This window comes from Salvelinus fontinalis, chromosome 4 (assembly GCF_029448725.1).
Source record: "Salvelinus fontinalis isolate EN_2023a chromosome 4, ASM2944872v1, whole genome shotgun sequence".
In the NCBI taxonomy this organism is placed as follows: domain Eukaryota; kingdom Metazoa; phylum Chordata; class Actinopteri; order Salmoniformes; family Salmonidae; genus Salvelinus; species Salvelinus fontinalis.
In genome coordinates this window covers 66,891,426-66,904,497 of record NC_074668.1, presented here as the reverse complement: position 1 = coordinate 66,904,497, position 13,072 = coordinate 66,891,426, and the positions used below count along the sequence as shown (strand labels likewise).

General features: G+C 43.3%; 1 protein-coding gene across 2 annotated transcripts in view; it reads left to right on the top strand.

Annotated features, from left to right (window-relative positions):
* The window catches only part of LOC129854256 (disintegrin and metalloproteinase domain-containing protein 10-like), a 100,213-nt gene that overhangs the window by 17,730 nt on the left and 69,411 nt on the right, over window positions 1-13,072 (top strand). For both annotated transcript variants that reach the window (XM_055921079.1, XM_055921078.1), the window contains exon 2: window positions 9,363-9,513. Coding sequence is in view for 1 of the 2 variants with exons in the window: in XM_055921078.1 (XP_055777053.1) it covers window positions 9,363-9,513 (151 nt within the window). In the remaining variant the exon portion in view is untranslated. The remainder of the gene's footprint in view (window positions 1-9,362; window positions 9,514-13,072) is intronic.

Below are 13,072 nucleotides of genomic sequence, written 5' to 3'. Positions count from 1 at the left end.
GGAGTAGGGCTGTCCTCGACTTAAAAGAAACTTGTGACAAATTAACTTGAAATGGGCCATGTTTACTGGTTGCTCAGGAGGTAAAGGAGAAGTCAGATGTGTGGAATAAATGTGACTAGTTGTTGAAAATACTGGAGATCAAGAAAAAGAAGGTAAGGAGCAAGTGCTACGTGCATATATGTGCCAAACAGGTGCTGTATAGATGACTAGAATTTCTGTGAATGTTTGGAACAATGTAAACAAAATAAATGTGTACCAGTCATTTTTTTTAAAGGCCTTTTTTACAGCAGTTGACTAAATTGGGTCAGCCGTACTCTGGAGTGTGGTGTACTGAAGACCGGGTTTTGATAACAGTCGGTTAGTAATGGTGGTACTCCTCAGCTTTATTGAAAAGTATGTAAGCCTTTTTCATGTCTTAGTCGTGACAGACTTTCAGCATGCTTATAGAGAAGACCACTCAACATGTACTGCACTGACACAAATGATTGGTGGAAATAAATTGATAAGTTTGTCAAATCAAATTTTATTGGTCACATACATATGGTTAGCAGATGTTATTGCGAGTGTAGCAAAGTGCTTGTGCTTCTAGTTCCAACAGTGAAGTAATATCTAACCAAGTAATCTAGCAACTACCTAATACACACATCTAAGTATAGGAATGGAATAAAGAATATATACATATACATGTATGGATGAGCAATGACCAAGCGGCATAGGAAAGATGCAATAGATTGTATGAAATACAGTATACATATGAGATGAATAATGCAAGATATGTAAACATTAGTGGCATTAAAGTGACTAGTGATCAATTTGTTAAAGTGGCCAATGATTTGAAGTCTGTATGTAGGCAGCAACCACTCTGTGTTAGTGATGGCTGTTTAGCAGTCTGATGGCTTTGAGATTGAAAAACAGCTTCTGTCTCTCGGTCCCAGCTTTGATGCACCTGTACTGACCTCGCCTTCTGGATGGAAGCGGGGTGAACAGGTAGTGGCTCGGGTGGTTGTCCTTGGTGATCTTTTTGGCCTTCCTGTGACATCGGGTGCTGTAGGTGTCCTGTAGGGGAGGTAGTTTGCCCCAGGTGATCTGTTGTGCAGACCGCACCACACTCTGGAGAGCCCTGCGTTTGTGGGCGGCGCAGTTGACGTACCAGGTGGGGATACAGCCCGACAGGATGCTCTCAATTGTGCTTCTGTAGAAGTTTGAGTGTTTTTGGTGACGTGCCAAATTTCTTCAGCCTCCTGAGGTTGAAGAGGCGCTGTTGCGCCTTCTTCACCACACTGTCTGTGTGGGTGAACCATTTCAGATTGTCAGTGATGTGTACGCAGAGGAACTTAAAACTTTCCACCTTCTCCACTACTGTCTGGTCGATGTGGATAGAGGGGTGCTCCCTCTGCTGTTTCCTGAAGTCCACGGTCATCTCTTTTTTTAAAATTCATTTATTTTTCCCCCCACCTTTATTTAACCAGGTAGCCCAACTGAACAAGTTTGTTTTGTTGATGTTGAGTGTGAGGTTGTTTTCCTGACACCACACAATCGAGTTCCCTCACCACCTCCCTATAGGCTGTCTCGTTGTTGGTAATCAAGCCTACTACTGTTGTGTCGTCTGCAAACTTGATTGAGTTGGAGGCGTGCATGGCCACGCAGTCATGGGTGAACAGGGAGTACAGGAGGGGGCTGAGCATGCACCCTTGTGGGGACCCAGTGTTGAGGGTCAGCGAAGTGGAGATGTTGTTTCCTACCTTCACCACCTGGGGGCTGCCCGTCAGGAAGTCTAGGACCCAATTGCACAGGGCGTGGTTGAGACCCAGGGCCTCAAGCTTAATGATGAGCTTGGAGGGTATTATGGTGTTGAATGCTGAGCTGTAGTCAATGAACAGTAGCATTCTTACATGGGTATTCCTTTGTCCAGATGGGATAGGGCCATGTGATGGCGATTGCATCGCCTGTGGACCTATTGGGGGCGGTATGCAAATTGAAGTGGGTCTAGGGTGACAGGTAAGGTGGAGGTGACATGATCCTTGACTAGTCTCTCAAAGCATTTGTGACAGTTGTGAGTGCTACGGGCAATAGTCATTTAGATCAGTTAATTTTGCCGCCTTGTGTACAGAAACAATGGTGGCCTTCTTGAAGCATGTGGGGACAGCGGTCTGGGATAGGGAGAGATTGAATATGTCCGTAACCACACCAGCCAGCTGGTCTGAGCATGCTCTGATGACGCAGCTAGGGATGCTCTCTGGGCCGGCAGCCTTGCGAGGGTTAACACTTTTAAATGTCTTACTCACGTTCGGCCACGGAGAAGGAGAGCCCACAGTCCTTGGTAGCGGGCCGTGTCGGTGACACTGTATTATATTCAAAGCGGGCAAAGATTGTGTTAGTTTGTCTGGAAGCAAGACGTCTGTGTCCGTGACGTGGCTGGTTTTCTTTTTGTAGTATGTGATTGTCTGTAGACCCTACCACGTACGTGTATTGTCTGAGCCGTTGAATTGCGACTCCACTTTGTCTCTATACTGACATTTCGCTTGTTTAATTGCCTTGCGGAGGGAATAACTACACTGTTTGTGTTCGGCCATATTCCCAGTCACCTTTCCATGGTTGAATGCAGTGGTTCACGCGTTCAGTTTTGCGCGTATGCCGCCATCTATACATGGTTTCTGGCTAGGGTATGTTTTAATAGTCACAGTGGGTACAACATCTCCTATGCACTTCCTTATGTACTGATTATTCAGTGAGTGAGTTTATAAGTCAATATTATTCTCTGAGGCTACCCGGAACATGTCCCAGTCTATGTGATCAAAACAAGTCTTGAAGCGTGGATTCCGATTAGTCAGATCAGCGTTGAGTAGTCCTTATCACGGGTACATCCTGTTTGAGTTTGTGCCTATAGGAAAGGAGGACTAAAATGGAGAAAATGGCCGTTGTGGTATCGGCTTGAGGGGGGATCTACACATGGCTGTGACAATAACCGGCGAGAATTCTCTTGGGAGATAATTAGGTCGGCATTTGATTGTGAGGAATTCTAGGTCAGGTGAACAAAAGGGCTTGACTTACTGTATGTTACAATTACACCATGAGTCGTTAATCATGTAACATACACCCCCACCTTTCTTCTTACCGGGGAGATTATTTCTGTCGGCGCGACGCACAAAGAATCCCAGTGGCTGTACCGACTGACAGCATATCCTGAGAGCCATGTTTCTTTGAAACAGAGTATGTTACAATCCCTGATGTCTTTGTGGGAGCTGTACTGTTAGATTTCATTGCAGCCTTTGCTATGATTGACCATAACCTGTTGTTGAGAACTTGTGTTATGGCTTTTCAACCTCTGTCATATCGTGGATTCAGAGCTATCTTATAGAACTCAGAGGATTTTCTTTAATGCCAAACATGTAAATTGTGGTGTAACACAGGTAAGGTTGCACATTTTGGGACTATTCAGTGGGAACTTTCCATGGAAATATATGCAAATTAATATTAATACCATTTCAATTTTGTTTTTTGCAGTGGATATATTTACCATATCATATGGAGACATAAACATAATTGCAAATTATTAAATCCTTCCAATAGAAATAAAAACAATTTACTTACGAATTGAACTTTAATTAAATGAGTTGACTCTTCACATGGGATGATTTCACTGAACAACAAAATAAAGGGAATATTGAACAATCCCCAATGATCCATCGCATCTCCCAAAAATGTTTTCAACATACATCTGTAAAATGATAGTCTAGAAACTAAACCTTTGGTTGTCTTCCTCTCAGGCTTCCATGTCTTCTCCCTGGACCTCCTCAATGTCCACCTCTTGAACATCAGACTGAGGCCTCATCTTCATTGTCACTTTCCAGCCTTGTTGAGGACAGCTTGTTATCAGGCTCAAAAAGCCTCAAATTTGCCTGGATGGCCACCAATTTTTCAACCCTTGTATTGTTCAGCCTGTTGCGTGCTTTGGTATGTGTGTTCCCAAACAAGGACCAGTTGCGCTCTGAGGCGGCTAATGTTGGTGGGATTTGGAGGCTGATGGAGGCAACAGGGGAAAGACCCAAAGATCCAAAGTCCCTTCCACTATGTGGCTGATGAGATATGTTGGCACTACTGCCATATTGCATCTCCATCCCAAAGCCCTTGCTTGGAAGTGTACTTCGCCAGGCTGACAAGAACCTTGCCCTCATCCAGGCCACGGTGGCGAGACACGGTAGTGATGACGTCATAGGCCTTGTTGATTTCTGCACCAGACAGGATGCTCTTGCCAGCATATTTGGGGTCCAACATGTACGCTGCGGCATGTATGGGCTTCAGGCAGAAGTCTTCACGCTTTTTGATGCATTTCAGAAGTGCAGTTTCCTCTGCTTGGAGCAACAGTAAAGTGTGCAGGGCAGTATGGATTTCTTCTCTCATCTGCAAGCAGAGTGAACAGCAGACAGGATGCATTGTCTCTCTCAATCCGTGCAACGGCTAGTGCTATAAGTTTCAGTCTGCTTACCACGCTCTCCCAAAATACATCCAGGAGGATAGGATCCTCTTCATTGGGCTGTGCATATCAGCAGACTGTGATATGGCCATTTCTTGGAGACTTCTTCCCCTTCAGGAGACTGTCGAACATGACACCACCACCCCACAGGTGTTGCTGGGTAGCTTCAATGTGGTGCTCTTATTCTTCTCACGTTGCTGCTATAACTTGATGACCCTTCACATACCTAACCATTTCCTTGGCTCGCCTGTAGAGTGTATCCATTGTTTTCAGTACCGTGATGTCCTTGAGGAGCAGATTCTATGCATGAACAGCACAGCCAATGGGTGTGATGTGAGGGTAGGACGCCTCCACTTTAGACCAAGCAGCCTTCATGTTCGCAGCATTGTCTGTCACCAGTGAAAATACCGTCTGTGGTGCAAGGTCATTGACGACTGCGTTCAGCTCATCTACAATGTAGAGACCGGTGTGTCTGTTGTCCCTTGTGTCTTTGCTTTTGTAGAATACTGGTTGAGGGGTGGAGATGTAGTTAATTATTCCTTGCCCACGAACATTCGACCACCCATCAGAGATGTTTGCAATACAGTCTGCTTTCTATGATTTGCTTGATCTTCACTTGAACTCTGTTGAACTCTGCATCCAGCAAATGAGTAGATAAAGCATGTCTGGTTGGAGGGGTGTATGCTGGGCGAAGAACATTCAGAAATCTCTTCCAATACACATTGCCTGTGAGCAGAGGAGAACCAGCTGCATACACAGCTCAAGCAAGACATTCATACGCATTTCCCTGTGTGAAACTGACTGCATAAAATCCTTGATTTTCCCCATAGATGGTAAACAAAATGCACATGGTTTTAGCCATTTGTTATTAAAAAATAAAAATAAAAAAAGGAAACTAAACCTTTTTTTCCCTTCTATGTACTGTAGAAGACCGCTGTAATTTGAACTGTGGGAAACAGACTAGAGAAAGTCAGCCTGAGAACTGGTAATGAGTGTAAACCCTCAAAGGTGGTTAAGCATAGATAAAAAAAAAATATATATATATATATATATATATATATATATATATATATATATATATATATATATATATAACCTTAACTAGGCAAGTCAGTTAAGAACATATTCTTATTTACAATGACAGCCTACCAGAGAACAGTGGGAGGAACAACATATTTTTACCTGCTCGGGATTCGATTACTTTCAGTTACTGGCCCAATGTTCTAACCACTAGGCTGCCTAGATTAGTAACTTGATTTGATTTATTAGGATCCCCATTAGCCGATGCCAATGGTGACAGCTAGTCTTACTGGGGACCGACATATAATGAAAAATAAGTTACAAAAGACTTCACAATTGACATACATTTCTAAGAACATTAACATGCAGTGTGTGTGTGCGCATTATCAGTTCCCCATACATGTCAGTACATACACAACAAGTAGGTCACATGGGGGCGACGTAGTAATAGGGTTGCAAATGGTCAGGAACTTTCTGATGCCTGGAACCCCTGCTAGGAGCTGGAAATTATGACAATGGTGTTTGCGTCAGATAATAAAGTGGTCGGAGTCAGCAGGAGGCAGAGTAAAGGGTGTCTAGCTAGCTGCTCTTTTTTTTTTTTTTTTATCCCATTTTCTCCCCAATTTTCGTGGTATCCAATCGCTAGTAATTACTACCTTGTCTCATCGCTACAACTCCCGTACGGGCTCGGGAGAGACGAAGGTCGAAAGCCATGCGTCCTCCGAAGCACAACCCAACCAGCCGTACTGCTTCTTAACACAGCGCGCCTCCAACCCGGAAGCCAGCCGCACCAATGTGTCGGAGGAAACACCGTGTACCTGGCCCCCTTGGCTGGCGCGCACTGCGCCCGGCCCGCCACAGGAGTCGCTGGAGCGCGATGAGACAAGGATATCCCTACCGGCCAAACCCTCCCTACCCTGGACGACGCTATGCCAATTGTGCGTCGCCCCATGGACCTCCCGGTTGCGGCCGGCTGCGACAGAGCCTGGGCGCGAACCCAGAGAGACTGGTGGCGCAGTTAGCACTGCAGTGCCCTAGACCACTGCGCCACCCGGGAGGCCTAGCTAGCTGCTCTTGATGGGAATCACTCTAGGTCCCTATGATGGGAAGGGGAGTGGGGATATCATTGGCAGCACACTGCAGTCTTGTGCTTATCATCTACTCAACTTGTGAAAGGTGTTTTTTTCCCCTCCCACATTTCAATACTGTAAATATCTAACACACACTCAAAGAATGCATTCAAAATGTGTTTGCGGTAGCCAATTGTTTCAATTGCGTTTTTTTACTATTGCTGCAGCAGTTTTAGATGGGAAGGGAAAAGTGAATACTACACAGTGAATACTACAGAGACCCAATGGTTATTTTCAGCTAAATATATATAGCTAGCAAATATTTAGCTGAAAATAACCATTGGGTCTCTGTAGTATCTTGTGGGTGTCCTTCACAAGTGAAGATATTCTTAGTCCCAAAAACAGTGCTTGAGGAAGTAACATCTTTATCCAAGGAAGGATGAAATGGATAACAACCTCACGCCTACATGTTAAAGTGTAGGTGATAGGCTGTAGCCAATGCACATAGGCTGTCATGTCCAGACCAATGCTGACATAAGGGAGGCCCCTGAAAATGTAGCTAAACTTTAATGACTTTTAATTGTGTGTGCTAAACGCAGGTCATGTTTGGCAAATATAATATAGGATCATTAATAGCTATTGGCTTGATTCTGACATACTTCAGGCACTGTTCCTTCAGATAGGAGAGAAGTGCCAGTGCTTGTTGCACACTGCAACATCACCTACCTTGCAATCTAATTGGATGCAGTCAACATTTTGTAACTATTTTACCGTAAACTTAATTGTTTAAAATCTGGAAGTAATTTTTTTCATTTTATGAAGCATGTCTTACTGTGTTCTGACCATATGGATGTTCCGGGGTTTCGTTTAACACGTCCTCATGCCATTGAAACCTGTTTCACATGTTCTCAGCTTTCTTTCCTTGTCCAGCAGCCAACGTCACAATCCTAGTCATATTAACAAACCATGCTTGTTGTGTCTGTCTTTAGATCTTACCTCTTTCTAAATTCATATTTTCATTTCTGTCATGTGAAACCGCTAGCATTTGCACTTTGAGAACGGTGTTTTCCCTCTAATTGCATTTTGGAAAATTTGCGCCAATAGCCTACTGCCATGTGTGACTTGCTGCGCTTATAATGAATGTGAAGAAATAAACTATTAGCGTATCAACATTTTTAATGTATACATTCTGACCTGTTGCATCAGCCTAATTTCTTTTCAACGTTTTTTTGATGTATAATGGTTGTATTAAATTGGGCTCTATCGCGTCCCAGAGTACGTTTTGGAATACATATTTATTGCACAGGACAAGCTGACCAATAGAATAGGTGAACTTTTCTACCCATGGGGGATAGTAGATTGACATAGGCTAGTGATTTTGCTGTTCTTAATTCATTCTTGTTGGCTGACGAACGGTAAATGTGGACAGTTCTTCTAACGTCTTCAATATGCGCCTCGGAATTTGATAAGAGGGACGCGCGCAGCAGCATGCCTATTGTGTGTCTTCACTAGGTAGCGTACTTTGGAGTTGCAATGCCTGAGAGAAGGACCCGATCACGTGACGTTCATTGGTTAATACGAATTTAGGAATCTGAGCGAGCCATGTGAGTGAGAGGTGCTTCGGAGCATGGTGATTAGCAGCCGGAAGAAGGGAATTTATAATCATTATATTCAGCCCAAAAGCACAACGGTCACTTTTGCAGCTAGGGTTAGGGGCATGACGGCCACACAAGGGGGCATCGACGGCCTGATTGTCAGCAAACTTGATGATGGAGTTGGTGTCGTGTAAAGCGAACGTATGAATTAGGCTTTTATATTTTTTTGCTTCCCCCCCCCCCCCCAGTACATCAAATTACAATGCTCTGGTGATTTAAAATGTATTTAAAAAAATATATATCTCACAAAATTTAGAGGGAAACAAAAAATATTCTCTGAAGTTTGACAAATGGCCATTTTTCTGTGTTGGTGGAGTTTCTCTGCTGTAATGTGTTTCTGAGAGCAGGGGGGGGGAGATGAGGCTGGGGATTGGATCACATCAGTGTAGAGATGCCTGGAACCCCTGCTAGGAGCTGGAAATGATGAGAATGGTGTTTGTGTCAGATAATAAAGTGGTCTGAGTCAGCAGGAGGCAGAGTAAAGGGTGTCTAGCTAGCTGCTCTTGATGGGAATCACTCTAGGTCCCTATGATGGGAAGGGGAGTGGGGATATCATTGGCAGCACACTGCAGTCTTGTGCTTATCATCTACTCAATTTGTGGAAGGTGTTTCCCCCCCCCCCCAGCATTTCAACACTGTAAATATCTAACACACACTCAAAGAATGCATTCAAAATGTGTTTGCGGTAGTGGGAAGGGAAAAGTGAATATAGCCAATATTAAGCTGAAGATAACCATTGGGCCTCTATAGTTTTGTACTATCTTGTTGGCGCAGGTGTCCTTCAAAAGTGCAACTGTTCTTAGTTCCAAAAATAGTGCTTGAGGAAGTAACATCTTTGTCCAAGGAAGGATGAAATGGAAAACACACACACACACACAGTAAGTCTAAATCAATGGTGAGAATGAGAGAAATTCACACAGCCTGCCGTTGTATTATTCATAACATACTTGTGAATCTAAGGAAGGCTAAAGCTTTCATAATGAGGGATTATGTGTCATGGTCTCGGGTTAAAAATAATTCCTTAGACGTTTTGAGGTAGTGCTGTTCTGAAGTTTTGTCACTGCACCCCATGCCGATCAGGAATGAGATGTTTTGACATTTTAATTGGCCATTTAAAGCCTGTTTTCACCTCGGTTCCTGCAGGTCAGTATGGAAACCCTCTGAACAAGTACATCCGCCACTATGAGGGCCTGTCCTACGACACCGAGGCCCTGCACAGCAACCACCAGAGAGCCAAGAGGGCCGTCTCCCACGAGGACAAGGTCCTGCAGCTTGACTTCCACGCACATGGAAGGTACGTCACACTCTTTAGTTTACTGTACATTAAAAGTTCATAAGAGATCTAGCGTTAGCCTGGTTGCCAAATCTGTAGTGCTTTAGCCAACTCATCAGATTTTTTTGTTGTCATGCCATTAATTGACCAATTATTGAATGACATGACAATGTCAGTCAGAGGAGTTGGATAGAATAGGAACAGATCTGGCTTCTGCTTTCCAGGTAAGTCGAGCGTCACTCCCAACTCAACAAACCTGTCGATGCTCGTAGTAAATAACTGACCTGTGACGTGTTTTCCTGCATGAGTAAAATCTTTTTTCAAGGGAGGAATCGCCCAAGGAAGTCTGTGTGGGGTTTTGGATTACAGGAATATCTTAACATCCTGACCGCTGGAATCTTGTGAGAAAACATTGTATTTCCCACACTGGCTGGGACATTGAGAGCAGTGTGGTAGTCTGGCATGGCATTGTACACCAGCGTGGTGCAGGGATAGCCTACTGGAAGACAGAGGGTGTTCTCTGGTAACCAGGCCTAAAGTGTTATATCAGCCTGCAGCAAGCTACTACTTCACAGGCCCCCACCTATTCCTACCAAACGTTTAGTATTCTGTCCTAGGCTGACTCTGTACCTGTCTGTATGTGGGATGAGTTGATGGTTATTGGGTTATTAAATCCAGACAATTGTAGTCTCCAGCTATCTCTGTCCTTGACTGATATGATCACCAAGGAGTTTTTCCAAATCACATCTCGGCAAAACACAAACCTAGAGGTTAATATGAAGAGATAGAAAAGATGTGCATACAGCTAAGAGAAGAGCTGCTGTCTGGTTTTTGGTTAATCAAAAATGCTTTTTTTGGGGAATGGGGGAAACACTTACATAATCTGCTGTTTCTATTTCAGATGGTAGATAGGTGGTAACATGGACTGCCAGTCCCAAAATCAGTAAGACTGTCTCTTAACTAAGATGACCTTCACCTTCCCAACAGGGCAAAATCCTCTCTGTCCTCCTCTGACAGTACACAAACCGTCAGTACAGGACTGTGTATTTATTCTGCCAGTTCTGTCCTCCTTCTCTCCCCTTTGTCACGTGAGCGGAGTCCTGACCTTTGTGTGCATTCACTCCCAGTGAAGGGAAGGGGGTATCGTCCTCTTGTGTAACAGACACCAGCAGCACCTCAGGCGGAGGCAGGCAGAGCAGACTGTAGAGTAGAGGTTCTTTTGGGAGCTGCAATACAGCTAGACCTATCTGTTAAAGAGTTGTTTACAGAAACTATCTCTGCTATAGTGTTACCTACCTTCTAATCCCAAAGCTACTGGGCAGAGGACTCTTGTCACTTAGGCTACCATGTTTCTTTAGAAGATATGGTTTTTGTGCATGTACAACATCATGTGCATGTCACTTTCCTGTCAAATGATGATATTCATGTCAGTTTTAACCCATCCCCCGGCTTAAATCACGTCAGTCCTATTTTGTTCAAGTAGACCCTAGTTTCTCTTTCATAATGGCACCATTTTATGTTTTGGAAACATTTACTTTGGGTGATCACTAGAGGTCGACCGATTTTAATCGACATGGCCGATTTAATTAGGGCCGATTTTCAAGTTTTCATAACAGTCGGTAATCGGCATTTTTGGATGCCGATTATGGCCGATTACATTGTATTCCACGAGGAAACTGCGTGGCAGGCTGACCACCTGTTACGTGAGTGCAGCAAGGAGCAATTCTAAGTTGCTAGCTAGCATTAAACTTATCTTTATAATAAAAACAATCAATCTTAACATATTCACTAGTTAACTACACATGGTTGATATTAGTAGGTTAACTAGCTTGCCCTGCGTTTCATATAATCAACGCGGTGCCTGTTAATTTATCATCGAATCACAGCCTACTTCGCCAAACGGGTGATGATTTAACAAAAGCACAATCGTTTTACGAATGTACCTAACAATAAACATCAATGCCTTTCTTAAAATCAATACACGGAAGTATATATTTTTAAACCTGCATATTTAGTTAAAAGAAATTCATGTTAGCAGGCAATATTAACAAGGGAATTTGTGTCACTTCTGTTCATTGCACGCAGAGTCAGTGTATATGCAACAGTTTGGGCCGCCTGGCTCGTTGCGAACTGTTTGAAGACCGTAATTAATTTGCCAGAATTTTACATAATTATGACATAAAATTTGAAGCTTGTGCAGTGTAACAGCAATATTTAGACTTAGGGTTGCCACCCATTCCATCAAATATGGAACGGTTCCGTATTTCACTGAAAGAATAAACCTTTTTGTTTTCTAAATGAGTTTCCGGATTTGACCATATTAATGACCAAAGGCTTGTATTTCTGTGTTTATTATAATTAAGTCTATGATTTGATGTAGCAGTCTGACTGAGTGGTGGTAGGCAGCAGCAGGCACGTAAGCATTCATTCAAACTTTACTGCGTTTGCCAGCAGCTCTTAGCAATCCTTGAAGCCCAGCGCTGTTTATCAACTCCTGAGATTAGGCTGGCAATACTAAAGTCCCTATTAGAACATCCAATAGTCAAAGGTATATGAAATACAAATGGTATAGAGAGAAATAGTCGACGCATCATAATAACTACAACCTAAAACTTAACTGGGAATATTGAAGAACTGGGAATATTGAAATACCAGCTTTCATATGTTCTGAGCAAGGAACTTAAACGTTAGCTTTTTTACATGGCACATATTGCACTTTTACTTTTCTCCAACACTGTTTTTGCAAATATTTAAACCATTTTGAGCATGTTTCATTATTAATTTGAGATTAAATATATTTTATTTATGAATTATATTAATTTAAAATCAGTGTTCATTCAGTATTGTTGTAATTGTCATTATTACAAATATATTTATATTTAATCGATCGACCTCTAGTGATAACACAGCTTAGAGTTTCTGCTATCTGTATTTCCAGCTAGCAGGTTTGTGGTCTCCCAGGGATGGTGAGAACAGGCTGCAGCGGTCACTTCCTGGTTCAGTCTGTTTCAGAGGACCGTTTCATTCACTGCTTGTTCTGGAGATAGCCCTGCAGGTGTTCACATTGTCTCCCAGTAGCTACACCAGATGGGTGGAATGGGCTAGTATGTCAGTTAACAGTCACAAAACACTGCCTCTCTGTGTAGAGCAGAGTTCATAATTACCCTGTGCCTCTGGACATGAAGGGGAACATGCAGCTTTTCTGGAGCCGGCTCGTCTTGTACACCTCCCACCCTTCGCTGTGCCTCGGACGAGCTTATCACCAACCAACACTTTCAAATTGGGACACATGCACACTCTACTTGCAAATGTACATCCATATACGTGTACACACACACACACAATGAAACACACACAATGAAACAGTCTTTCTCATTGTGTGTGATCCCAGTGTGGTTGCGTCACTGTCCCAGCTATTAGAAAAGGTGTTTCACCCTCTGTCTCATTCTCTCTCTCTCTCTCTCTCCTTCTCCGTGGCCTGCTGTGTGTGTGTGTGAAAGGGTGTTGTGAGACCTAAAAATAATCTATCCCAGGTGCCCTCCTTTCTTCACCACTGTCTTCTGAAGGTTTTGTGTGGGGG